This window comes from Sander lucioperca, chromosome 4, assembly GCF_008315115.2.
Source record: "Sander lucioperca isolate FBNREF2018 chromosome 4, SLUC_FBN_1.2, whole genome shotgun sequence".
Taxonomy (NCBI): domain Eukaryota; kingdom Metazoa; phylum Chordata; class Actinopteri; order Perciformes; family Percidae; genus Sander; species Sander lucioperca.
The window spans coordinates 27,052,147-27,080,113 of NC_050176.1; the positions used below are offsets into that span (position 1 = coordinate 27,052,147).

Here is a 27,967-nt window from a genome sequence, read left to right on the forward strand (position 1 = left end):
TCGCGACCACCACGCGGGAGTATAAACAGTTACGGCGCTCCCATGACGTCACACTGGTGCTCGACAGCTAGGCTGCGGCGAGTATACCCCACGTTTTACTCCGATTCTCCGCCGGGCGCGTCTATACTGCGTTCTGGCGGCGTTTCATCCTCCACCACGCGCCATACCACACCAGAAGCGTCTCAGAAGCGGAGCGTCTCAGAAGCGGAGCGTCTCAGAAGCGGAGCGTCTTGCGGCCCGACTCGCAGATTATTGTCTTTACAGTACTTTACAGAACAATCACGTAATTCTGGAGCTTTCTTAGTGTGTATAAGACATATACCTGCATATCACGTGGACTACACCACTGAATAGCACAACAGAAACTTGGTAGTATGACGGCCCTGGATCAGCTAAACACATGACCTCAACTATAGTCTTTTGCCCACATCAATGTGTTTTTTGTCATTTTTTGTTGTAATTTTAATCAGAAAGACATGATTTTATTGTGATTTAATGAGGTCTAAATGTCATTCTTGCCTTAAATTACTTGTTTTATCAGTGTTAAATGAAATAAATGTTCGAGCAGAGCCAGAAACAAAATAATGACGCAACGTGTTGAACGTGTACCTGCAGGCTCAGCACACATTGTTGTGTTGGATTATGATTATATTACTGTATATAGCTACAATTACTCTCACTGCATTATTACCTAAGAGGAAAAAACACCCATCCATAAGTTAACAGCAAATAAATGAGTGGTGGTGCAGCGCAGTCACTGTCTCAGTAGATGCAGATTCATTAATGAGTAAACAGCCCATAAAATCTACATGACATTTTGAAAAAGCAACAGTGTTTTTGTGACTGATTGACAAACAGAGTGATAGGTGTCACAACTGAGAAAGAAAGATAATGGAGTGAGGACAGAGCCCACTTATTCAAAATGGCGGTATTGTCCTTTAAGTATGATACAGCCAAGCCTTTGGCCTAAATGTCTGTTTAAACAGATGAATGCCAATTAGTATACATTATTTAAGAGCATACACACAAACAGCCTACAGGCCTACACATATAACTGACAGACACAGATAAATGCACAGCCCACAGCTTATCTTCTGTAATATTCATAAATTGTGGATTAATGCGCCATGACAACCTGCTTTACTCCAAGAGTACATTAACAATCTTTAGGCAAACAGCTATATGAGCTGGCCTAAATAACACCAGCTCTTATATAGAGGGGGTTTTCTTTTCATCACTAGGGAGCAGCTGCAAGCCTGATAATGCATAATTTAATCCCTCAATTTAAATATACAGTAGCTATATTTAAAAATAGACCCTGACAGATGCAGGATTTCTAGGCTGATACCGATGTTCTTTTTTTTCATTAACAAATAGCATAGACATTTTGATAAGGAGCCCTTAAATTTGGTTATTGGAGCATTGCGATTAAGATGTGTACTGAGTGTAACATTTAACAGCTAAAAAAGGAAATTCAGAAGCATAACGGCAAATATAACCTAGATAATAATATAGATAGATATAGACAATAATATAGATAAATAATCATCAATAATGTGAATATGTGAATATACAGTAAGTCTTAGAACAGCTAGAACAGATTTGGAAAATCATTGGCGATACCCAGCCCTATAAACAACATCACCAACACAACAATAAGTTTAGATAAGGTAAACATAACTCAAATAGATAAAAAATGCAACGACCTTTAAAAAAATGAACTGCAATCTTATTCCCTACGATGTTATGTTGTGATGATATTGGTTGCCAGGAGGATGTACAGGCTGTGCTCTAACAGAGATATATTGTTATGATAAATAGGTCTATATTTAAATTCTGCACTTCTCATTCTTATATAAACTCAGTTGCCAATTTGGGTTACACTTTACTTAAAGGTATCTACATAAGAGTGACATGACACTGTCATGAACGTGTCATAAATGTTTATAAACAAGTCATAAACGTTTATGACATAACACTTCTTTTAGCAAGTGTCATTCGGTTGTTGTCATGACAAGTTATGGTTATGGTTAGAGTTCATTTGTCATGACAGTGTCATGTCACTCTTATGTAGATACCTTCAAGTAAAGTGTTACCCCAATTTGCTATGTGCACCTAAAGTCTAATATAGCAGTCCTGCAATAAAACCTCCCTTCATTAAGTTATAATGTTCCGTTTTTGATGAAACAACTGTAGAGGTGATGATTAAACTGTATGGTCATTTTTTAAGCTGTAAGCCTAGTTTGTGGTGCTGTTGAAGTATTGTGTTAAACTGAGAGGTGTTTCTTATATTTTGTCCACCAAATTACCAATGAGGGAAGATGTAGTATAGATTTCTCAATCACGTTCACATTTATCAAAAAGTGAACCACTAAGAAGTGAGTTTACAGAGGAAAGAGCACTTTGTGGTCGCTTTTAAGTTGTGGTTAACCGGCTGTGGAGGCCGCCTGCCGGGGTCTGCTGCTCCGTGTAATGTCGGTATGGAGGTGAAGCGGTTTCATCGGGGCTCTGCGGCTCTGAAGACTCCCGGGGCAGTGCTGGGGTCAGCGGGTTCACACAGCTTCAGACGTCCTTAAAGACGGGTCGTATGCCCCCGCCCCTGTGACGACGCCGTGTCGTAGTTACAAACCGTATTCGTTTTCACCGCTGGCTCTAATGTGGGTCAAGCTATCAACAGTCAGGTAACACCAAACCGGAAATACGGTTGTGTGCTTTTCATAATAAAAAAACAGCACAGACCAAAAACTATAAACTATTTCATGTACAGTATGTTGTAAAAAAAAAATAACAATACATAAAATGTAATATGACATCCTACAAAAGTCAATTTGGTATTTCAATTGGCAACACTAAATGTTATTGTTGTTATCAATATTAGGGATAGATCGATTATTGGCCCTTTTTTTTGGCAATTTGCAACACTTAAGTAGTTATATATTATTTTGAAATGGACGTTTACTGTAGCCTAGTTAGATTTAGTATTTTTGAGAATGAGAATGAATCAGGTTAAAATGTGCCTTTATTGTCATTTCTAAGCACTAACATACATAGAAACAAAATGTATTAGGCTATTTGCATTTAACCCATCCTATTCAAAGGAACAGCAGGCCGCTGCTGCGCCCGGGGACCAACTCCACTTCTTTTGCCAGGTTCTTTCGGTCAAGGAACACTTTCAGCACTCAGAACAGTTACTGAATGTAAGCCTACCTAACCGACTGACACGCATCGTCGTTTCCAAATGTCTTTGTTTGTACCCGTCTAGACTACAAAGTAACCGCTGAGTTTTCAAAATAAAACTGGAGGAGGCAAACAGAGAACATGCAAAATCCACACAGAAAGGCCCTTCAAGGTTGCAAGGTTTTTTTTAAAGGTCCCATGGCATGAAAATGTCACTTTAAGAGGTTTTTTAACATTAATATGAGTTCCCCCAGCCTGCCTGACCGAGCCCTGGGTATCCTGCTCTGCCTTTGAGAAAATGAAAGCTCAGATGGGCCGATCTGGAATCTGCTCCTTATGTTGTCATAAGGGGAAAGGTTACCTCCCCTTTCTTTGCTTTGCCCTCCCAGAGAATTTGGGCACAAATGAGAAAGAGAGATACATCATGACTTGAAAACAAGCGAAGCATGGCAGTTGGTCAAGGCCACCCCCCCCCCCCCCCTCTCTCTCTCTCTCTCTCCTCCTCAATAACATTTAAAGCTACAGACACAGAAATGGCACATCCTAAGGAAAGCTCATTGTGGGACTGGCTCTAGTGGCTGTAATTCTGCACCAAGACTGAATTTTGGGAAAGAGACTTCAGATACAGTATTAGGGGACCACTAAGGTCTATATAAAAGAGACTTCAGATACAGTATTAGGGGACCACTAAGGTCTATATAAAAGAGACTTCAGATACAGTATTAGGGGACCACTAAGGTCTATATAAAGAGACTTCAGATACAGTATTAGGGACCACTAAGGTCTATATAAAAGATACTTCAGATACAGTATTAGGGGACCACTAAGGTCTATATAAAAGAGACTTCAGATACAGTATTAGGGGACCACTAAGGTCTATATAAAGAGACTTCAGATACAGTATTAGGGGACCACTAAGGTCTATATAAAGAGACTTCAGATACAGTATTAGGGGACCACTAAGGTCTATATAAAGAGACTTCAGATACAGTATTAGGGGACCACTAAGGTCTATATAAAGAGACTTCAGATACAGTATTAGGGGACCACTAAGGTCTATATAAAGAGACTTCAGATACAGTATTAGGGGACCACTAAGGTCTATATAAAGAGACTTCAGATACAGTATTAGGGGACCACTAAGGTCTATATAAAAGAGACTTCAGATACAGTATTAGAGGACCACTAAGGTCTATATAAAGAGACTTCAGATACAGTATTAGGGGACCACTAAGGTCTATATAAAGAGACTTCAGATACAGTATTAGGGGACCACTAAGGTCTATATAAAGAGACTTCAGATACAGTATTAGGGGACCACTAAGGTCTATATAAAGAGACTTCAGATACAGTATTAGGGGACCACTAAGGTATATATAAAGAGACTTCAGATACAGTATTAGGGGACCACTGAGGCCTATATAAAAGCAGCATGTCATGGGACCTTTAAGCTTTCTGGTCAGATTTAGCAAATTTAAATATAGAATGAAGATTAAAGATTAATTTATTCCGTTTCAATCTCAATTCAAGCCATACAAATCAACTTCCATAAAACAAGGCTAATCCAGTATCTTTACCAATAGCAATACAAATGCTTGGTTGTCTGGTAAGGAAAGCCAGCACCATCAGCCAGTAGCAAAAGCAAATTGCAAAAGCTGGATGTCAACTAGTAGAGGCCAGTCGCTATGCATATAACAAAATATGTAGAATTCAAATACTTTGCAATAAATGTCAAGATTTGGACCAACAATGCCCACACATTGGTTTTCAGCTAAAAAAAATGGTTTATTAACAAAGATCAGGAAGACAAAAATTGTTATAATAATTGCTAACTTGTAGCCTACATTCATACATAGATACAATCTCCAAAACCACAGAAAACACATACAAGACAATGTTATTTACACAGAAATAGATATACAGATAAAAACAAAATCAACAAAACTGGACACAAAAAAACATAAACATGTAACTATGTAGATAATATAAATATAGCCTATATATGTAAACAGCAATTAAATTTGTAAACAGTAAGACTCTCACTGCTACTTACAAGAGCATGGGCATAAAAACGGTATTGGTAATATTGTAGTCTATCAATCTTCAATTGAAATTTTGCCTTTTCCTCAACGCGACCTTTATTTTGAAACTCCCGGCTAGAACTCAGGCACACTAAATCTCACGAGATTGACAATTGGTCTACGGGATTAATCGTGAACTCAAGTGCCCCTAATCCGCCGATGAGAGCTGCAACTGTTTTTACAGCTGACACACTTCCACTTTCGATCAGGTCAGTCACTCACAGCTGCTTTTTGTACCTTTACGGTCCGCTGAACGATACAACATGTAGCTAGTTACTGCGTAAACAACAACACTGGTACACAACAACAACAACAACAACACCAACACCAAAAGAGCACCTTAAACCTGTGCAACGCATCCAGCCGAGCGAACCCACGCCCTCCATGTCTCTTTTTACGGTTTTTTGTCTTCCTTTCTGTCCCTAAAAAGTGAATTTAAACCGCGCGGGGACTGTAGAGAGAGTGTGTTTGTTTTTGTGAGCTCTGCGGAGGGCATATGGCACACACAGCTGCTGCAACTTACAAGACTGTAAAACTTTATTAATAAAAGGAATTAGCTTCAGCAAGGGGGGGAGAAGAGAGCTTTTATTCTCCCACCATCTCATCTCCAAAACGTTAAGCTTCTGCTCCAATGGAGGGAGGGAGACATGAGGAGGAGGAGGAGGAGGAGGTGGTGGTGGTGGTGGTGAAGCAGCCGAGGTGGGGGGGGGGGGGGGTGTTAACAGTCCTACAACCATCTTTTCTGTCCCGTTTATCCGCCATATAGGCCAGCTCGCGACTGCTGTAAACTAACTTCCTGCATGTGGCTGTAGGTGAAATGGGATTTTATGGCTGAGCGGCCGCTGCTGTCAACGCGGGCTCTTCTCATGTGTGTGGATGGTGCTTAATAATATCATCTGGAGAGGCCGAGGCCGACATTTTACCCCGGTCCGGAGGAGCCTTAAGTCCGAGGGGACATCCGAGGACGCGCGGTAAGGTAAAGCCCATCTCACAGATGTCTCTCTATAGCCAAAAATAAATGCGCAATTCACATCAAGTTTCACGACTGAGAAGTTATTGACAAACGGAGAGGGAAAATATGTGCGCTTTTAACGGTCTTCTATGATAAAAATGGCCACTTTCACATGGATAATACATAGAGTAGCATGCATGGCACACTTGACTTGGAGTATTTAAATGCATTAATATCCATGGATGGAATATGAGCTTGATTCCAGGAAACATTATTCAACAATATTTGCAACATATAAAACTGCTGGCTCATCATGTACTTGTATTAGCTTACATTTGTTTGTTTTTTTTGCATATTTCCTATATTCTTGCGCATATGAAAGGACGATAACATTGCACCCTGTGTGTCTTTATGCTTGCAAACTTTACAGTTTTAGGGTGATAAAGCTAAATTTTTTATACCGAGAATAACTTGCCCGGGCCTGTAACATTACCACCACCGATCGGCAGCAGCACCTGCAGGTGGACAAACAGCAGCCAAACTTGTTCTGTGATTTATTCCTCGCGTCAACTTGAATATTTCACGGAAGTCCGAGTTGGCGTGGCCATAAAACCGAGTTTTATACCTGCAGGTAGCAGGAGCAGTTAAACGGTGAAGCCGATCCACATGCTCAGAAATCGGCCGTATTAACTATTAATATTGGACATCCGGTGGCACTACCAGCTGCGCCCCATTTTTTATTGTTGTCTTGCGCTGAAAGGATCCCTGTTGTCTCGGCTGCTGGATACTCCGCGACGCGTGGTAGATCTGCTTTTGGTAGGAATTTATGATTTTATTTTTTGAAATAATAATAATAATAATAAAAAATGCATGGCTTGTGAATTTCCAGTGTGAAATAGAAAAGAGGCTTGTCTGGATGTGGAAGTGCGGCTCCTCGGCCGTGCCGTGCCATGCGGGACACACTGCTGGCTGCCTCCATGGCACCTTCTTCTCTTCCCTGCTCTGGCTCTGTTGTGTGCTGCTGCCGTTGTTGTGCTATCCAGCTGTGCGGACACACAGCACCTTCATGCCCCATCAGTGCTGTTGCACCGCTCGGTTCATCGGGAGATTGACGGGCTTTTTTTTTTACGGGGGGGGGAGAGAGCGGGACGCGCACCGCATGGACAGGGGAGCGAGGCGATACAGGGGGCGGCACACGGGGCCACTTTTGCTTTCCTTCGTTACGGGAAACGGTGCTCCAAGGACACGGAGAGGAGAGACAGGGGGCGCATCCGGGTCGTATTGGGTGCTTGTTCTTGTCTTTTTTCTCCCCTCTTGCTGTGATCGAAGTTTAGTGTATTTTATTAGACGAGAAAGAGAGATTTCCCAGGCGAGACGGAGCTTTGTCCGCCGCCCAGATTTTTGGAGCTTTAATTTGGCAAATTGGCCTCCCAGACAGACAGCCAGACCGCCTCTCTCCCCCCCACCCCCAACCCCCCACCCCCTGCTCTCCCGTCTCCTCTTCGCTGTTTTCGGGCACACTCTCCGCCATCACAGCCTCTTTTTGGACTCTGGCCTAATTTACTTTTTTTCCTGTCGCTCGTCTCTCCGTGCGTAACATCCATCCATCCGTTACGGACGGTGCTGTCTTCTATCATACTGGAAGGTCTTTTCTAAAGAGGCCGCCAGCTGTTAAAGGTCCATTGTCTGGTCAGACACTTGCTCATGCTCTAAATTTGCCTCACGGTCAACAGTCAGCATGACTTGCTTCCACATTCAAAAGTGTTTGCCACATGTTTGGATGAGTGAAATTGTGACTTATAACCAGCTTCTAAAACACCTTTTTTATTTTGAAAGTTGCAATACAAACACAAGTTAGTGAGTAGAGATACCATATGGGATAATAACACCAAACGTCATTAGAAACTACAAACACATCAGGGTATTTAATGACACAAGTAAGTCTAGAAAATATATAGAAGTATACTTTTATATACATTTGACCCCTGATAGTGATACCATATTACAAAGAATACCATAATAAAGTCATATTTCTGCCACAAACGCATTGTATTACCCTGTTGAAATGTAGTAGAGTCCAAACGATAAATTAGTTGATTAATCAGTTAGTAGTTTGACAGAAAATGAATCAAACTATTTTCGATTGATGGTGTTCAAACCGTTCGTTCAGTTTTGAGGATTTGCTGCTTTTGCTTTGTCTAATGTGATAGCCTAGTTAAAGGTGCACTATGAGTTCCTGCATGGTTTCAGCGCAATTTAATTTTTGTCTCAAATCGTAGGCATCTCTCCTTGATCCGCTAGCTGCCTGCCCCCTGAACACACCGTGAAAAAGCCTCTCGGGAGACAACACAGGGGCCGTAAACGTCACACAAACACTAGAGGCACAGGATAAGCACCAAAATATAACAAACACGTTCCAGCCAGTCATCGACAAGATGGTTGGGGGAGGGGGTGGGGGTTAGTGACAGTTAAGGCCCAGACATGCAGAGCCGATGGCCAAAACGTCGTCAGTCTCCCCAAATTGGTCCAAAAAGTGCCTCGGAACGCACCAAAGCGATCAGACGTAATACGTCTCCATAACAGCAGGATTGTCTCCTGTATTGGAGACAATCCTGTATTGTCTCCCAAAAATGAAAACCGGCAGCTGATTGGACGAACGCGTCACGTGGGTCTGGTTTCTCAGGAAATTCAAAGACAGACTGTCATGGCGGTTCGTTCAGAATACGATCTCATATTGTACTAAAATAGTTCACCGAAACGGGTTTCTGAAAATATTTTTTAAGCGAGAAATAGGCCGTGCAGTTGCTGAATCTGTCTTCATTTCAGGTCGACAAAGGTCAGTTAAAAAGATTTTCGTCAGATGTTGAGAGACTCTAGTCACGCTCATTCCGCTCCCCGTTTCCGGGTTAGCACTCCACCAATCAGATTGGTCATTTGAGCCCGACTGACGGCAGTGCCCTCCCCGCCGATTATACATGTCAAATCGGCCAAAATGAAGGACGACGGCCCCTCAGACGGACGACGGCACGGAACACACGAACAGACTCGAGTCACTGACCTTGCCAGACTGTCCAACGGCCGATTATCGGCTCTGTGTGTCTGGACCTTTAGTCAGTTAGTCATGACAGTTACAGAAACATGGGGGGAGGGGCGAGCTTCTCTGTTTTGTTTTGAATTTACTTGGAACGTCAACAGAAGCAACGTCATGCAGGAACGCATAGTGCACCTTTTAAAGGGATATATGTGGATTTTAGACAGTTGGTTGAACAAAATAAGCAACTTGAAGTGGTAACCTTGGGCCGATTCGTCAATGATAAAATAATCTTTAGTTGCAGCCCTCGAATAGAACAATGGTAGGTACTTTATGGTGTGATATGCATTCATTTGAATACCCTACCCTGTTTCAGAGTTGTTACATAATAAGCTGTTGCAATGATATGGGGTCTTTTCTTTTCTGTGCCCACACAGTGTTTAGGATTATTCATCCAGTGCATTACTAATACACTACGACAAGGGTCAGTTGTAAGTAAATGAATGGCTGGAAATGACCAAAATGGTTTTAAGGATAAAGCATGTGTGTAAATTTTAATATAACAGTAAACATAACATTTCTTTAAGAGCAATTTTTTGAAGAGGACACAAATAATACAGCCCAAATTGTACTTAGGATATGTGTAGCTGTGAGGCATTTAAATGTGGTTTGTCTATATAAGTGAAAGTAAATTCTGCACGCATGCATGAACCACAAACGTACCGCAATGTAAGCATGCATGTATTCGGTGTATTTGTTGCATAAGCCGCAGTTGTGTTGGCATCCAGTTTTTCTTGCAGTCTTGTTTACAGAAAGCGAAATGGATTGTTGTCTGCACATAAAGACAACGGATATCGGCGGTTATTGACCCACAGTAGTTTATGATGAAGCAATTTACTTTTGTTTCCCCATGTTGCGTTACGGTGAACTCTGCCTGTGTGTTTACGAGCACGGAGACCTTTGGACCAAACCTATGTTGAACCAACACACAATAAATGATAGCAGGATTGTTATTGCACGAAGGCACACCTGGCTCCTATATCAGCTGGAGTATGAACAAATAGAAATAAGAGTTTTCCCCGTGTAAGTGTACCTTGTAAAAACAGCAAATAAGCCAGAGGAGTGCTATAGTCAGATAAAGGAGATTAGAGGACATGATGACAGTGAGATGAATGCATATATGTATACTACGTTTAAAGGGGCATGAAGTAGTTGGACAAATGTGGCTCCTTCTCTGACAGAATAATAGCTGATTAAATGAGATGAGCCTTAATTGATCAGAGTTAAAAAATTCAAGACACATTCAATCTCAAAACGGTGTGCACCGTTTTTTCTACGGTTTCCGGGTTGAATGACTTGTTTGGGTTAGGAAACCGTGTGCAACCGCGTGCAACGGGCTTCACAATATGTTTTTCTCTCGTTTGGCGGGTGTGTCAGAAGTGTTAACCAATCAGCAGCACCGTGTATGTAAACTCGTGGTATCAAAACGGCACTCTGTGTGCGCACACGGCATGGTGTCCAATGCACCACCGCTTCAGTTTAAATAAAGGTTTTTCTACGGTTTGTCGGTGCAGAACCATAGACTGTTAATATTAACAGCAGTCAATGTGCAGAACACACCCCAAGTGTTGCAGTAGCACAAGGACAGAAATAAGTACAGGTAGAGAAAAGTAAAATAAATAAATACTTGGAAATCTATAAAATAAATATAACAATAGAAATCGAAACCATATGAGAGCAATTCAACTCAAAATTACAATGCAAGCAATAAAAGTAATAGGGAAGTGACATAGTAGTGACATAATGTCAGTAAAGTATATGTAAGGTGATACCATCTACTATAATGTACACCAGAATGATATATAATTTAATATTGCACTTTTCATACATATACAATGTAACACTAAGTGCTTCACAGAAACCACACAATGCGATAAGTGGATTTGTAACTAATAAAAACCCTCGATAATTACAGCATTCAATAAAAATAATAACAGGAGCTGAGGAAACACTATCATAAAGATTATCATACAGTGAAGAAACACCAGATGCAGGATTTAAATGGATAAAAATCCCAACTTGGTATATACTGTACTAACATACACCAAGAAGCAAAACAGGCTAAAATATATAAATAGATACGTGAATAGATAAATAAATTATTAAAGCTCGATTAAAAAATATAGGTCTTTAGTTTGCTTTTAAAAGTAACAGCATTCTCTGATAAAACACTGTCACACATTTAACATAATACAGTATGGGATAAAGAGCTCAACAGTGACTGTCCACTTGTGATTTTTCCCCATTCAATATCTCCACTGACATTTCATAAATGCTTATATGTAGAGTTTTAAGCCTGGAACCAAGCCAACCAGCTACGAGATGAATCGTGACCATAAAACATTTGATTCGGCTCAAAAGAACATTTTGAAAAGGCAAAGAACAAGACTGTGTACATAAACGATCATAGACTTTCTCTCTACCTCGGATGGTTAAGACATTATGGCTAATAATTGAAATCATTATGGAAGAAAATAATTTTTACTCCAGGAACCACACTGTTTGAGCTCTGTAAGATACAAGGGATACTATGTAGCATAATACATAGTATGAGTAGGTGTTATACGCTGAGGAGCAGCACCTGAACAAGTTTTATTATTTCAAGCAAAGTACTGACATAGAACGCCTTACTCCTCATGTAAACTACCAGTGTTTTCTATCTCAAATACTCCTGCTCGTAGCACTGCTGCTGAAACTTTACAATAAAGATGTAAATGGGAATTCGTAGCTCGCTGGGATTATAACATTGCTTCCAGCCGTTTGCTATCTACTTCAAAACGCTCTATGTGTCTGACAAATGTTTGTGTACACAGCATGTTGGTAGCTGGCTTGCTCTACCACTTTTCCATGTGGCATGCCAAGGCAGTGTCATAACCGCCCAGCCAATCCTCATTTCCTCAATCTTGTGTGCCTGAGGTCAATCCACAGAGAACGTATTATAGCATTGTTTTTGAATCGCTGAACCCGGGTCAGTGTGAGCTGCTTTTTTCTGGTTTCCTACAGGTAGTGTGTGTGTGTGTGTGTGTGTGTGTGTGTGTGTTTTACTATATTCGTGGGGTCCAAAAACCGAGGAGTCCAGTATACTTGTGGGGTCTGCACAGCCTGAGGGTTAAGACTTGGTTTTAGGGTTAGAATTAGGTTATGGTTAGGGTGAGGGTAAGGGTTAAGGTTAGGCATTTAGTTGTGATGGTTAAAGTTAGGGTAAGGGGGTAGGGAATGCATTACGTCAATCGCGGGTCCCCACAAAGATAGTGAAACAAACGTGTGTGTACGTTTTTTTTGTTTTTTTTTAGTGTTGCTCGATGTTTCATCATACCCCCATATGAACGGATCAGGAGTTTGCACTGTGGCCTCCTCTCTAATGGAGAATTGGAGTATTGGTTACACAAACATTAGGCTAACTGATGCAGAATGGCTCCGCAGGCAGGGGAGATCTCATTGGTGGAGTTTAACCGTATTGGGTGGAGCCGAAGAAGCTGCTCTTTAGAGACGAGTTAGCGAGGTTAAAGGATAAGGCTGGCAATAATCGGCGTTTTTTTCTTTTCGTCAAGAAATCCCATTAAAAAGACCAAAACCAACAACGACCATATCCTACTAACAAGTACTGTGTGTGTATCAAAACCTGATATATCTGTGCCATAGAGCTCCATTGTTGTTAAAACACTGTGAGCTGAGACTCAGTGAGCCACACTGTTGCTCTGGGTTCTTTCAACACACACACACACACACACACACACACACACACACACTGTAGTTTAGTCTGACTCAATTCCACACACACTGTCCCGCTGCCCCAAATACTCACTAAAGCACCAAATGTGGAATAATCCGCTGCTGAAAATAGTCCCCAACAAATGCACTATTTACTCCTGTTTGAGTCACGTTTGCTAAAAAGATTCTGCTTCTATTCGATATTCAGAAAAAAAGGGGGTTTGGGATTGCCTCCACACGGTTCTCACGGACCGTTCCCCAACTCGTCAAATACCAATGCTTTGTCACGCCCTTGGCATCTGATACCAACGCACACGGCACTCACGTGCACGCGTGACCGGAGCGGCTATCAACACAAAGAACAGAGAAGCTCAGATTACACACACACAGAGGGAGTGTGTCTTCATTCTCTGCTCAGGACGCCATTACACCGCTATGTTTTTACATAGCAAATAGTTTACTGCTATATTAAATGTACAATATGTAATTTTCTTCTGCTAGGGGTCTCTCTCAATCGAAACTATGAAATGTAAACCAATGACTATATATTATTTACAGTCTATGACGTAAACACTGATATTTGATGCAACGTAAAGTTGCGAGTGATCATGGGTGTTGTTGGCCTCTTTGTTAACCACCGTTGGCGATTGAACGGTAACTGTTCACGGACGAGATTAGAGATTAGAGAGAGATTCCTTAGATTCTGTTTGCAGTGGTAGCTAGACCAGTTAGCCGAGTTTGGGTTCTGGGTTTGAACGTTGTTGGAAATATTTGGTACAGTATTATTGTAAGTACACAATTCAACAAAACATTTACCATAGGTATAGTCGTTTTTAGACATTTTAATGCAGACATATTACATATTATATCTTTATATTTATGTTCTGAAATATAAAACAGAACAGCCCTTTGAAGAGAATTACTTAGTTGTGACCCGTTTATAAAGATTCAAATCTCTAGTAAGAACCAATAGTTAGAAAGTGTTGAGAGACGGACTAACACATTCTTGGTTCGGGTCTTTTCATGGGGATTGTTGACAATAAGAAATCCATAAAATAAAACCGTAGCAAAACAGGAACTCAGGCCAAAATATGAATGGTACTGACTTCACTTTTTTTTTTTTATTCATTCACAGCAATGGCAGTCGTGATACAATATAATACCGCTAAATTCAACTTGTCAATCAGCTAACCTAGCTTAGCTAGCACATTTTCATGTTTAGCCTTCAGAATGTTAGCTTTTGATAATAATTATAATAATAATAACTATTGTGATAATCGATCAATCGGTTTGGGTCATTTCTTTGGAGAAAAAAAAGTAAAAATTCTCTGATTCCAGCTTCTTAAATGTGAATATTGTTGTTTCTTCTCTCCTCTGTGACAGTAAACTGAATATCTTTGAGTTGTGGACAAAACAAGACATTTGAGGCCGTCATCTTGGACTTTGGAAAACACTTATCGACATTTTTCACAATTTTCTGACATTTTATAGACGAAACAACTTATCGATCTATCAGGAAAATAAACGACCGATTAATCGACAATAAAAATAATCGTCAGTTGCAGCCCTACTACATGTTTATTAAGGTGATTGTGTCTTTGCTTGTCTCCCTATGTGGAGCTGAACTGATATATACATATAGTGTGTGTGATTAATTAATTAATTAACTTAATTAACATCGAAGTTATTCTTTGATGCAGCTTGTGATAGCAAGAACACGTGGTGCTGAAATTTCTGACGCTAGTTGGTCATTTCCCAAATATCCATCTACAAATGTGACAGGAATTCTTTGCTACTCTACACAGTAAAATTCAACCTTTTTCTAGTGCATAGAAGCTTCTGCGTTTGCTATTTCAAACGCTCGTTGTTGGCAGGTCTTTCAGGAAATGATATGTCCGACATTGCTGGCGGCAGCAGCATATTTTTCATGTTGCATAAATAGGTGTATTATTAGAAAAAGTAGCCAGCTAAATAAGCAACAATAGCCACCGTGGCTGAACAGTCACAAAAGAGCTCCAACATCTTTAATTCTGTTTAACTTCATAAACACAGAATACAAGGAAAAAAAAAAAAATATATATATATATTTATACATATATAGTTTTACTGTTGAAAGGTTTAAACAAGTGTGTTACTCTAAGGAAGTTTTTTTTAAATCTTCTTCTGTCATCTCTTCCTAATGTGCCGATCAAACAAACTGAATTCAACGAAAACAATATAACCACATCCACATCTCACGCTCTTAACTCAAAACTCTAAACAGATAAACATCACATGCTCATATATCTCTGTGCTTTAACGATGTGTTTACCTTCACTGTTTTATTGCTGTATAATTCAGATTGTGTCCTCTGTTGAACCCATGTCTGATTTTCCTCCTTCCCTGTCCCTCCTCCTCTTCCTCTCTTTCCCCTCCAGGCTGGGAGGCTGAGAGCTGCAGGGCTGCGACATGTGAAAGGAGCCCCACCCCTTGACCCTTTCAACTCTCAACCTTTGGTAATACATAACATCCTCGCCTCCTCTTCCTCTTCTGTCATCTTCCTACTTTTCGTTTCCTTTCGTGTCTCCTCCTTGATGTCTCACAGATCTGAACTTGGTTTGTCTATTGTTGTTTTTCGCAGCAGAATTCACTTGAACCGACGTTGTGACCGCGACCTGACACCATCCTGCCTCGGGCATGCCTCAGGTAAAGTAGGAACACCCCCCTGCCGTCGTTCTCTACACAACCCCGTCATCCATGAATGATACTCCACGTGGTCTCCCTGTTGGATTTCTGTCTCACTCTGTGTCTGTCTGTGTGTGTGTGTTTCTTCCCTTGCAGCCGGGTATGAATGGGATGGAGCCTGCGTTTGGCGAGGCCTACGGGGGACACAGGGGTCTGCTGAGCCCCTACCCTCTGGCCATGTCGCCACAAGGGGGCAGGACTGAGTACGACCAGGTGAGACAACGAGAGCCGCAAAGTTTTACGAGTCACGTAGTCTATATCCACGACGTTCCACTTCCGGGATGGCTCTGTCGCTGCCGTAAATTCCGCTGGGTGTCCTTCTTTTCAGCCGGATGTCCGTCGCCTTCCGATTTCTTTGTGTTGGCGTTCTAAACTCCAATGGATTTCTGAGGACTATGGTTAGCTGCTCCTCAGATCTCTGCAGGGTAAATCCAGACAGCTAGCTAGACTATCTGTCCAATCAGAGTTTTCTGTTTCACGACTAAAACAACCTTTGAACGTACATACGTTCCACCAAAACAAGTTCCTTCCTGAGGCTATTTTGCAGCGGCGCTGTGGCTCCGTCTGGGGCTTAGCGCCGCCCAAGACGATTGTAATTGGTTTAAAGAAATGCCAATAAACCAGAGCACGTTTTTCTCCCATCCCGGAATGCTGTGTGGACTAGCCAGACCTTCCTCCTACGAGTCACATGACTCATATTGTGAATTCCCAGGGGCTTTGGAATGTTCTTGAAAATGTTTGTTTGAGAGCAGCAAAATACGACCCTAAGTTTCCGGAGAAACTAGTTGGTGGGTGGCTGTGGCTCAAGACGAAGAGTGGTCTACATGTCTGTCGGGCCGGCTACATCGCACGCGTAACTTGCCAACATTACGCTTCCACTCTAATCAATGAAACTGGCTACAACGGGTACGAGAGCAACGCATCAGTGATGCGTCTGCTCTGCAGAGATCTGCTCTACAAACGTAAAAATAGGACAGTCTTCTGTTTCTATTTTTTTTACGTGAGGTGTGTGGCCTTTTTACACAGAAATGGATCATAAAGTGTCTATATTTCTTTTAAGTGAAACTATGTTTGACTGTCAGTGAGCGTATTGGCAGTTTGGTTTTGAGAGTTTTTGTTTTTGATTTCTTGTTTCCCTCATCTGCGTCCTTTGATAACAGTTGACAGTAGATTGACGTTTCACAGCGCTGTGCCGGATCCAAAAACTGAAGAAACACCAACAATCCCAAAGCAAAAGCTCAGAGTCATGCCTGTCACACAATCCTACGCCATGTGTATGCTGCAGGTGTAGCCAGTTAAAAGATACATTCCATGGCACATACGTTACGCGTGCACCGTAGCCATAGCGCAAGTGTCCATGGGCAAGATACTGAACCCAGAATTGCTCCCGATGCTGCGCCATCGGTGTGTAAATGTGCGTGAATGTTTATCGGCGCCAGTGTATGAATGTGTTTGTGAATGACGCCTGTATGTGTGTAAAGCGCTTTGAGTGGTCGTTAGGACTAGACATGCAGCCCATTCAAGATAGATTTTTTTTTATTAACATTTTAATTTCCCAGTATGCCTCAGCCCTTGAGAGTCTTTGCTCAATCCCAGGATTCACACACATCCTGTTGTAAATTAGGTCTTGTGATTTATTTGAGCATTATCCTGCCGTACCTAGACACTAAAAGGAGTCCTTAGATTTCATGGAACAAAACCTTAAAAGACATTGCAAATGACATTGATGTTTGCTCTCCGGCAGTGGTCCTAATTGCAGTCAGTTCACCTGGCATCTCATTTCTATCAATCAGTAGTCAGGAGTGAAAAAAAAAAGTGAACTAAGCTTATGGATTTAGGCCTCGAGGGGAGGTTGGCTAATTTTTAAAAAGGCGTTTTTTTTTCTCTCCAACAGAGGTAATTCTGACTTGTTATAACAGGAAAAGCACAGGTGTTACTAATAACATTAACTCAACATGGCTTAATTCTACTCAGGTTTCTAAGTGAGTCAAGACCCTGAAACCAAAGCAGCTAAATGGAATTCCACATTCGTTCATTTTATTATTTACACCTGTGATTTTCCTACTTCGACATGTTAACTCTCGAAAGATGACAGCATCGTATACAACGGCCAAACTGCGTGTTTTATGTCATATTTAAGCTGCGTTCCAAGCAACCCGTAACTCGTGGTTTCACAACCTTGTCCCTGGAACGGCAGTCAAACCCGTAACTTACTACTCGTGAACTCGTGCCAGATCGTTGTACTCCCAGTTACAGTTTTTGACGTCACACACACACACATTGGCGACCCCTGTTGATGCTGTACAGACGCCGGTGATTAACAGTGAGAAATAGAAATAAATATACATAAATAGGCAACGTAAAGTAATTCCGCACATTGTAATCAAAATAATACACATACGATTGTGTACCACTACAGGTTATGTTTGTTAAATGAAGCCCAAAATATGTTGCCGACTAGAAATCGCTAGTATCAGCTAACGCTAGCTAACGCTAACTCTAGCTAGAAGGGTTTGTCGTGACTTTGCCTGGAACGCTAATAAGTTCTGAGTCGTGAATTGAAGTCGTAACTTACGGGCTAAAAATTGTGTCTGGAACGCAACATAAATATCTCCAGATGAATACAGTGCAGAGACTTACAGTACTTTTTAGGGCTGAACGATTTTTGAAAATAATCTAATTGCGATTTTTTTTCCCAAATATTGCGATTACGATTCGATATTTGATTATTTTTTTAAGCTCTTTGTCTTCTGTATTATTCAACAAAGAATAATATAATAATGTATAGTATGAACACACAATTGCACACTAGACAGTTAAATAAGTAAAAATATAGTATATATCTATACACACACACACACACACACACACACACACACACACCAGTGTAATTTTTTACAGTGCACAGAGAGGAGCTGCCTCCAGCCCCTCCCCTTCGTGAAGTTGCGTGCTGCCGAGTGCACTTGCTCAGAGAGGCTATCGTTACGTTAGCTAGTTGCTGGTGTTCTTGCCGTGGGATTAACTGTACTAATAAAACTGTTGAAACACCGCGGCCACGCTGCTGTGAAAGCTCCCCGAACGTCATTTATCAGTCTGGTTGATTACCCCTCTCAGTGGCAGCTCCTCCACTCATATCTTTATAACGGAGCTAACTGCTAACCGGAGCTAACCGCTAATCAGAGCTAACCGCTAATCAGAGCTAATCGTTGCCAACCGAGCCTTGAGTTCTGTGTGCCTGTATCCATTAACTGCATGTATAGACTCAAGCCCGAATAAAACCCTTCATTTTATTAAAATGGCTGTAAAAGTTTTAAACTACAACTCAGAGTTGTTTGAATGACAGAAATCAGCTCAAGGTACAGTGTAGCGTTAGCATGCTAGTTGATGCTTTTTCTACGGAGTGCAGACTGATTGCTCTCGCGAGTCATGTGACCAAATCGCAGCCTTTGCGATTAGGAAATCGCGTTTTAACATATCGCGATATTATCGAAAATGCAATTAATCGTTCAGCCCTAGTACTTTTTTAAATTAATTTTTTAGAAGCGGCGAAATGTGCCTTTGCAATGAGGTCCTCCATCTCATAAGCTTTTTTAAATGTCTTTAGTAAAAAAAGACAGCCTAGTTGGGTTCATTTATGCACCTCGGGTTCGGGAAGGTTTGCCCTAGGAACATTACAGGCCCAAACCTTGCACACGTGGAGACCTCTACTTCACAATAATGAATACAAAATTTGATTCATATGATGTTTAATTTTAGAATTCACTTGTCAAGACATTAAAAGTCCCTGATACTTCAGAAGGGGGCCCACAAAAGATGTTTACCACAGATTTTCCTAGCTGGTTGAGCCATCTTCATCAGGTTGATCTGGTGCTTAAAGCAACACCAAAGATGATTTTGTACCTTAAAATAATGTTTCCAAAATCGTTTCAGTGGTTCATCAACTCGTAACAGGGTGAACGGCACTTCTTCATTCGCTTTGCGGCCCTCTATGGGCTATAACCGCACTATGCAAGTTTGCCAGATCGGGTAGCGGATCTGTAGTTTGAATGATAATGGTAATGGACAATTCCGCTTCCAACCTGTAGGGGGACCGAAGAGGAAAAGTACTTTGGTGTTGCTTTAAATAGATGATGTACCATCAGCTCAGCGCACAATTTGAGTTCTGTGTAACAACTGAAGCGTTAGAAAAGGATTTTGCTAACTTGATAGATGCCAGCTCCTTAACGGCAACGTTAATTCAACTCATATGATGAAATGAAAAAATAATATTACATGAGCAAGAAGCTAATTCATTCGATTAGTTATCAACTATTCAATTAACCGCCAACTATTGTGATAATCAATTAATTGGTTTGGGTAATTTTTTTGGGGGGGGGGTTTCTGATTCCAGCTCCTTAAATGTGAATATGTTCTAGTTTTCTTCTCTCCTCTGTGACAGGAAACTGAATATATTTGAGTTGTGGACAAAACAAGACATTTTAGGACGTCATCTTGGGCTTTGGGAAACACTGATCCACATTTTTCTCAATTTTCTGACATTTTATAGACCAAACAACTTATCGATTCATCAGGAAAATAATCGACAGATTAATCAACAATAAAAATAATCGTTAGTTGCAGCCCTACTACACGTTTATTAAGGTGATTGTGTCTTTGCTTGTCTCCCTATGTGGAGCTGAACATATATAAAACTATATATATATATGAGGAGCAGGCACCCGTCTCTTTCTTATTGTTAAAAGCATTCAGAAAGAGCTGTGTGAGCTTGCAGCTGTCTGTGTAGATAATTCAATTACTGATTCAATAATACTAATGTTAATAATGATATTAAATTAAACTATTGTATAAGCCTCCCCGTGATGAAGATAACTTGATTTTCTCGCGGGTTATTAATGTATAGAACAAGCTCCTGTTATCTGCCGACACCTGAAATGCCGCCTGGAACGATGAGTTTAATTACCAAGCAGCATGGCAAATAGTTAATTACTGACCTCCGAGGAAAATGAACATTTTAGTTTCTTGCTGTATATTATTATTTATAAGAGGTCATGCTGATGTTACAGGAGCGATGTAGGGCTGCAATCTAAAACAGGATTTATGCTTCTGCGGAGGCTCCACGCAGAGCTTTCGATGTCTTTAAAAGAATAGCTGTGTGTGTGTGTGTGTGTGTGTGTGTGTGTGGTAGTCCTCTGTGCTTTCTGACCACAGTGGGAAATCTGTAGCAGGAAAAGTTAACCCTCTCCTTGATTCCATGTTGTTCATGGAGAAGGAGAACCAGGAAATGAGTTGGGGGAAATGCAACGCTACTAAGCCACGGCCGAGCGACGTGCGTTGCCGCGGATTAATTGTTTGGTGTATAAAATTTCAGAAAATAGTAAAAAAAAATGATGATCAGTGTTTCCCAAAACCCAACATGACGTCCTCATATGTCTTGTTTTGTCCCCAACTCAAAGATATTCAGTTTACTGCCACAGAGGAGTGAAGAAACTAGAACATATTCACATTTAAAAAGCTGGAATCTATGAGTTTTATTTTTTGACTCAAACGGATTAATCAGTTATCAAAATAGTTGACGATTAATTTAATAGTCGACAACTAATCGATTAATCGTTGCAGCTCTCGAGCAATGTTCAAATAAAACTACAGCCTGTTTGTTCCAATCATATATGAAGTATATCCGTGTATTCTTCTCCGTACCCTTTCAGAGCGTGCTCCTCATGCTGGGCTCCCCGGCATCTCCAAGGAAACGTCCCTTTGAGTTGCTAAGCGACCTGGTGGACGACGGCGGCTTCGGCGAGGACCTGCACCCGGAGCGCTGGGACGTGTCGGCGCTGGACGAGATGGCTCGCTACACCAAGTTGGGCCTCGGGGTGGGCGGGGAGCTGCTGGCCTGCTCCGAGGAGGCCGTCCTGATGGGCCGCTGGGGGCGGAGCCGGGAGGAGCAGGAGCAGGAGGAGGAAGAGGAGAGGCGGAGGAGGAACAGGCACACGGCACCTCCCGTCACCCAGGAAGTCCAGGCCACCGCTGCAGGGAGGCAGGAGGGCCGCACCTCGGTCACCACGGCAACCGAGAGGGAGTTATGTGTTGCGGGGAGAGCAGCCGGGGGGGGGACGCCGAGGGAGCGCACGGTGGAGGTGTATCAGGTGGCGCAGGAGGAAGAGGAGGAGGTGGCGGCGGCGGCAGCGGGTTTGGCTCTGGAGCACTGCAGCGAGGAGCACAACTACTCCCTGAGCCAGGGAGAGGAGCTGGGGGCTCACAGCGCCCAGACAGAGGGGGCGCGGGTGGGGGAGACACAGCAGGAGGTGGGCGGTGGGGAGGACGGCCAGGCCAAGACTGAGCTAGATCTGGAGGACGAGGACCAGGGGCAGGACGAAGAGGAGGAAGAGGAAGAAGAAGAAGAAGAGGAAGAAGAGGAGGAGGAGGAGGAGGATGAAGGAGAGGAGGGAGCGGAGGAGACGGCGGTGGAAGCTGAACTCTCCAGCTCCTCCGAAACTGAATGTGGTGAGTAGTCTGCTTTGTATTTGTCTGTGTCCGTGTTAGGACTGCTCGATTATGGATAAAAAAATCATAATCACGATTATTTTGGTCAAAATTGAAATCCCGATTATTAAAGTGATGGTTCGGAGTAATTTCACCCTAGGCTGCTTTGCACCTTGACCTCGAGCCAAACAACCCCCCATAAGCTTTTTTCCCTTGTTATAACGTTGGTCGAGTTAGCGTTATCAGCTGGTTAGCTTAGTGCAGGCGCTAATGGATCCATGTTTGTATCTCGTAAATTACCCCACTAATAATGCCCGGAATGATACCAAACTTCTACAGTAGTACAAATTGTTTCTGTACTTATAAAACGAGGCATTAGAAAGTTTGTAACTACACCAGAAGTATATTTAAATAACACTTGCCTGATGGATACTACTGCGCTATTGCGTGGTAGCAGCCGAGAGGAGCATCCATCAAGCAAGTGTTATTTAAATATACTTCTGGTGTAGTTACAAACTTTCTAGTACAGAAAGTATTTGTACTACTGTAGAAGTTTGGTATCATTCCGGGCATTATTAGTGGGGTAATTTACGAGATACAAACGTGGATCCATTAGCGCCTGCACTAAGCTAACCAGCTGATAACGCTAACTCGACCAACGTTATAACAAGGGAAAAAAGCTTATGGGTGGGTGTTTGGCTCGAGGTCAAGGTGCAAAGCAGCCTAGGGTGAAAATACTCCGAACCATCCCTTTAAACATGATTACTCATTGAACTTTGGAAATACAGGGTTGAACGCTAACGTTTTTTTCTACTTGTCTGGTCGGGGGAAAATAAAAAATTCTACTTGCCTGAAGTCAATTTTTACTGGCCCCTATTACATTTTTTTTTTTCTCGAGGAAAAACGTCGAAAAAGGAGAAAAAATATAGGAAAAACTGTCAAACTTTGAAAAAAAAGTCACAAATGTAAACAATTCTTGATTGGCCAACGGCACATTCAGATCAAATCATTATGATACGATAACGCCCGAACGGGCAAGTGTGTTATAATATTGACTTTCCCGACGTGGCATTTAACTTTCCCCGGGCCATCGGGCAACGCTTATTGTTGAACCCTAAAATGTGTTATATTTATTGAAGTTAAAAAACAGTGAACCATTTAAACAAATCAAAAGGGAAGACCGCTTGAACTGTAAAATTTCCCTTAATACGTTTTTCCCATTTTTGAACTTGTTTTTCATTCAGAACACAGGACAAAATAAGTGCAAAATAATCGTTTTTCTCAGTTATTCCTATTTTTGTGATCATTAGGAGCTGAAATCATAATCGCGATTTGAAATTTTGATTAAAGGACAATTCCGGCGCAAAACGAACCTAGGGGTTAACAACAGATGCGTACCCACTCGATCGCTCTCTGGGACATGTTTTCATGTTTACACAGTTAATTAAAAATATAGATTATAAAGACAGTCGCGTTCTCATATACAGGCGGCCGCCGTCTTGGGAGCTACTGTCTTTCTAAACTATCTTTTTAATAAACTGTCTGTACACTTACAATGTTCTCAATGCTTCGGTTAACATTTAGGGACCCTCATTATGCTACCGTTGAAGTGTGGTGATATTTTGAGCCTTTTTAGTGGTATAATAAGCGATTTGTTTCCCTGTGCCCCGAATACTAGCGTTGTAAGCTAATCAGCGGTCCACGCTAGCTTGTTTCAAGCTACAAACACATTCAATTAGCATGAAAACATGTCCCAGAGAGCGACAGAGTGGGTACACATCTGTTATTAACCCCTAGGTTCGTTTTGCGCTGGAATTGACCTTTAATAGCACAGCCCTAGTCTGTGTGGCGAAGACAGCCCAGCTCATCAACGCGCCGCCGTCAGCCCGTCTGCCCGTCTTGCCCACACGGAAACCATTGTTGAATCCGTCTCAGGTCCAGACGAGACCTCAGACCGCCTGGTGCGACTCGGTTGGCTGAGCAGAGGCACATTAAATACCAAAGATGCGAGGGTAATTCCCGGACAACATACCGCTTCAGTGGCTGCAGTTTTATTGTTATGAAATGGCTTTTGAGGGTTGGAGTCTCTTCATGTATTCAAATACCATCTGCAACCGCCACGCTGCTCTGACTTTGTCCAGGGAGGGGGGGGTTGTAGTTGAACATGTTAAATAGGGTATGAAAGTTGGTACAGATTGTTAAACAACCGTGAACAGAAGTTAGAGTTTTAAGCAGCTTCTAAAGCAACACAAACACACCAGCTACAGACAGCCTCATTAAGCTGGTGCCTCATTATTTCTTTGTTCCTCACTATTCTCTCGTTCACAAATATTGCGGCTACACTGTAGAACAGAAGCAATTACCTGATTAGTGAAAGCTGCAACTATTTTGAAAATTATTTAATCGCTGGAGTTCTTTTTAGTGGTAAAAATGCCAAACATTTGCTTGTTTGAGCTTCTCAGTAAACTGATTTATTCTAGTCAGGTTTTGGACTGGAAAACAAAACCAACATTTGGAGTCGTCCCCTTGGTCTCTGAGGAATGGGACATTTTTTCATTAGTTGCCGCCCAGGTACACCGCATGGATGTATAATAAAACCTGGGTAAAGCGTTCGAGGCAGAGCCCTGTTCATTCATATGAGAGTTGCTCAGTGGCGCATGAAGCCATCATGGAGCCAAAAATTAACCGGACGATCGGCGCTGCTTCCTCACTGTGCTAGCCTGGTTGATACCAGAGCCTTCTCAGATGTAACTGAGAGTGGGTCGGAGCAAGGTTCATCCACAGCCCATTTCCAATCACCATCACCAACGGACGCCCCTCAAATGCCTCTGGGCACAATTGGATAGTCCTTCAACCAATCAGACCAACGATCCGGGTGACGTAGCAGCTACAGCGGCATCAACAGGTTGCTGCGCTTCAGTAGCCGTCATGTTGAATGTAAACAAAAAGCTGCTTGCCGTCGCTGCGCTATCGTCATCGTGTAAAGCCCGCCTCAACGGTTGTGATTGGTGCCTCAATTTTGAAAAATTGGAAATGGGCTTGAATGGGCTCTTGGCCAGACTGACTTGCAGAGCAAATCTCAAATTTGCCGGAAGCTCGTCAGTGTTTTCCCAGGTTATCACTGTGCGGCCCATAGAGCAGGCGCACCAGAGACCTCCGCCGGCTGAGTCGACTACTTCCGGTTTGGCTCTCCACTAACTTAAATGGGGATTAAATTATTTAAATGTGCGGCTCTTCTAGCCTTTGCAAATAGTATCGCACCAAATGGATCAACTTCTGGTAGTGAAACGAGTCATTTTGCGGCTGTTGTGACGCTCTATAAAACGTATCCACTATTTTACGGACGTCTTTTTCCTTATCTAAGTCTATGGGGAAAAAGTCTTTTTGGGCCAGAGGGCTGTCACGTGACAGACACGGAAGTTGTAATTCCACTGGTTGGCCGCTATCTCAAATTGGCTTCAAATCCCGGCACACATCCTGGTTTACTGTGCATTAACATGCTGCAAGCACAGACTGATCTCAATAAGAGGCGTATGTATGACATGCCAATTCGTATGCCATTTTTGGCGTGTTATCAAGACGCATAATCACTTTTTAGCGTGTTTATCAACGCCGTTTGGCATCCATTGACTTGCATTACCTTGCGATTGCGTGTCAATTTACGCCAAGTTCTCCTGAGAAAAGAATGGTAGCGACTAATATGAAAGCCCGAAAATCTGCATAGGGAGGTTGGTTGGGGTGGTGGATGGGTCAAACAACACAGGACTTTCACCCAGGAAACTGGGGCTCGTGTCCCGCGTGTCACTTTTCCTAAACCCAACCGACCCGTTCTTCTTTTCCTAAACCCAACCGTCGCTTTCTTCTTTTCCTAAACCCAACCGTCGCTTTCTTCTTTTCCTAAACCCAACCGTCGCGTTCTTCTTTTCCTAAACCCAACCGTCGCGTTCTCTTTTCCTAAACCCAACCGCGCTTTTTCTTTTCCTAAACCCAACCGTCGCTTTCTTCTTTTCCTAAACCCAACCGTCGCTTTCTTCTTTTCCTAAACCCAACCGTCGCTTTCTTCTTTTCCTAAACCCAACCGTCGCTTTCTTCTTTTCCTAAACCCAACCGTCGCTTTCTTCTTTTCCTAAACCCAACCGTCGCTTTCTTCTTTTCCTAAACCCAACCGACCCGTTCTTCTTTTCCTAAACCCAACCGTCCCGTTCTTCTTTTCCTAAACCCAACCGTCGCTTTCTTCTTTTCCTAAACCCAACCGTCCCGTTCTTCTTTTCCTAAACCCAACCGTTGCTTTCTTCTTCTCCTAAACCCAACCATGCCATTGTTGTCCCGCGTCCCGTTATTGTTTTCCTAAACCCAACCCGTCCGCTGTATACGGCATAGACATACACGCGGATAGCTCAAAATGCGTACAGATAACACGCCACTTGGCTTTAGAAAGTGGCGTGTATGTTTACGCAAAGTCATGATGTCACGTTGGCAACCAAGAAGTCAAACGTAGATGATGATGTCTGCGAAACAAACACAGACAGACTTACTGACTTTCTTTCTTTTATTCATTCATTCCCAGCGAGACATTTGTTTTCACATGTCTGACATGAAGAACATATCGATACAATAATGCACACAATTCAGGGGGATGTTGAGGGTGTGTACAGCAGCTCTGGAGGAGTACACATTTATAACATAATAACTGCGTCAAACGTTTTGGGTATTTACCGGGCATGTAGGGTTTAATGAAAGATGCTTTCGAGTTGCATTATGGGATCTGTAGGAGCCAGTGTTTTTGGACGTTTGGAATTTAGACGTTTCTGTCTGTTGATTCCACCAATGTTATGGAAGTACAATAATACATCTCAGGAGTGTCCCCCTACATTTATGGAAGTAAAATAATAAACAAGACAAAAAGACAAGACCATTTTAGGCTTCTTGGCATAAGCAATACTTTTTTTTCCCCCAATATATCCTTTAGGACATTAAAGCAGCGTTGTTCCACATGAATGACCTGATGTTCTTGTACAGATGAAGCTAAAGGGCTTAGATGTCAGAGGTGACTTCGTGTCCAGACAACAGGACATGAAACATAAACATGAATATTGGGTAACACACATGTAAACTGGCTTCACCTTAGATTACCATCTTTTCCCAGGCTCTCTGCTTCCCTGGTCGTCCTGGCGTTAGATAAACAAATCTCAGGCATCTTGTTGCAAGGTAATGGAGAGGTCACTTGGCTCGCTGTCAAAGAACACGCCTGGGTCATATTTCGACGGTCACGAGACACCATTGTCACTCTCTATTGTCGTGAGTGTGTGTGTGTGCCTGGTCGAGCTATTCTTACCGTTAGCTCATGGCGATTGCAAAGGGCTGTGGGATGGATGGAAAAGTGTCTGTGTTTGCAGAGAGAGGGGGTATACAAGTGAGTTAAGGAGATTGGACAAGAGGTTTAGTATTAGTAGTGTGTGTGTGTGTGCGTGCGTGCGTGCGTGCGTTTGTATATAAGGTCGTATATAAAACAAAGGGCCTTGGCGTGAAAGATCGAGTTGAGGGGAGAGTGCAGACAATGGCGCTATCTGCAGACTGGAGCAGACGGCGTGATGTTACATAAGGTGTGTGTGTGTCTGTGTGTGTGTCTGTCTGAGGCTAATCTTCTGTGACGTCTGTGTGCTCGTGTAGGTTTCTGCCTCTGAAACAGCAATGCGTGCACATGGTTGTAGCAGGCGGAGGCTTTGTCATTAGTACATACAGCATGTGTTT

The 27,967-nt window shown here is 42.3% G+C and overlaps 1 protein-coding gene across 11 annotated transcripts in view; it reads left to right on the plus strand.

Moving 5' to 3' along the window:
- The first annotated feature begins 5,360 nt into the window (after positions 1-5,360).
- The window catches only part of LOC118494799 (CREB3 regulatory factor-like), a 38,309-nt gene continuing 15,702 nt past the window's right edge, over positions 5,361-27,967 (plus strand). The window contains exons 1-6 of one of the 11 annotated variants that reach the window (XM_035999949.1): positions 5,361-5,467; positions 6,071-6,234; positions 15,430-15,507; positions 15,633-15,697; positions 15,833-15,949; positions 21,442-22,237. In XM_035999949.1, coding sequence (XP_035855842.1) covers positions 15,689-15,697; positions 15,833-15,949; positions 21,442-22,237 — 922 coding nt within the window. In that variant the 5' untranslated portion in view covers positions 5,361-5,467; positions 6,071-6,234; positions 15,430-15,507; positions 15,633-15,688. Of the gene's footprint in view, positions 5,468-5,974; positions 6,235-6,905; positions 7,027-15,429; positions 15,508-15,629; positions 15,698-15,832; positions 15,950-21,441; positions 22,238-27,967 lie in introns of those variants that run through there. The other 10 variants (XM_035999951.1, XM_035999956.1, XM_035999957.1 and 7 more) reach the window with 10 other exon arrangements.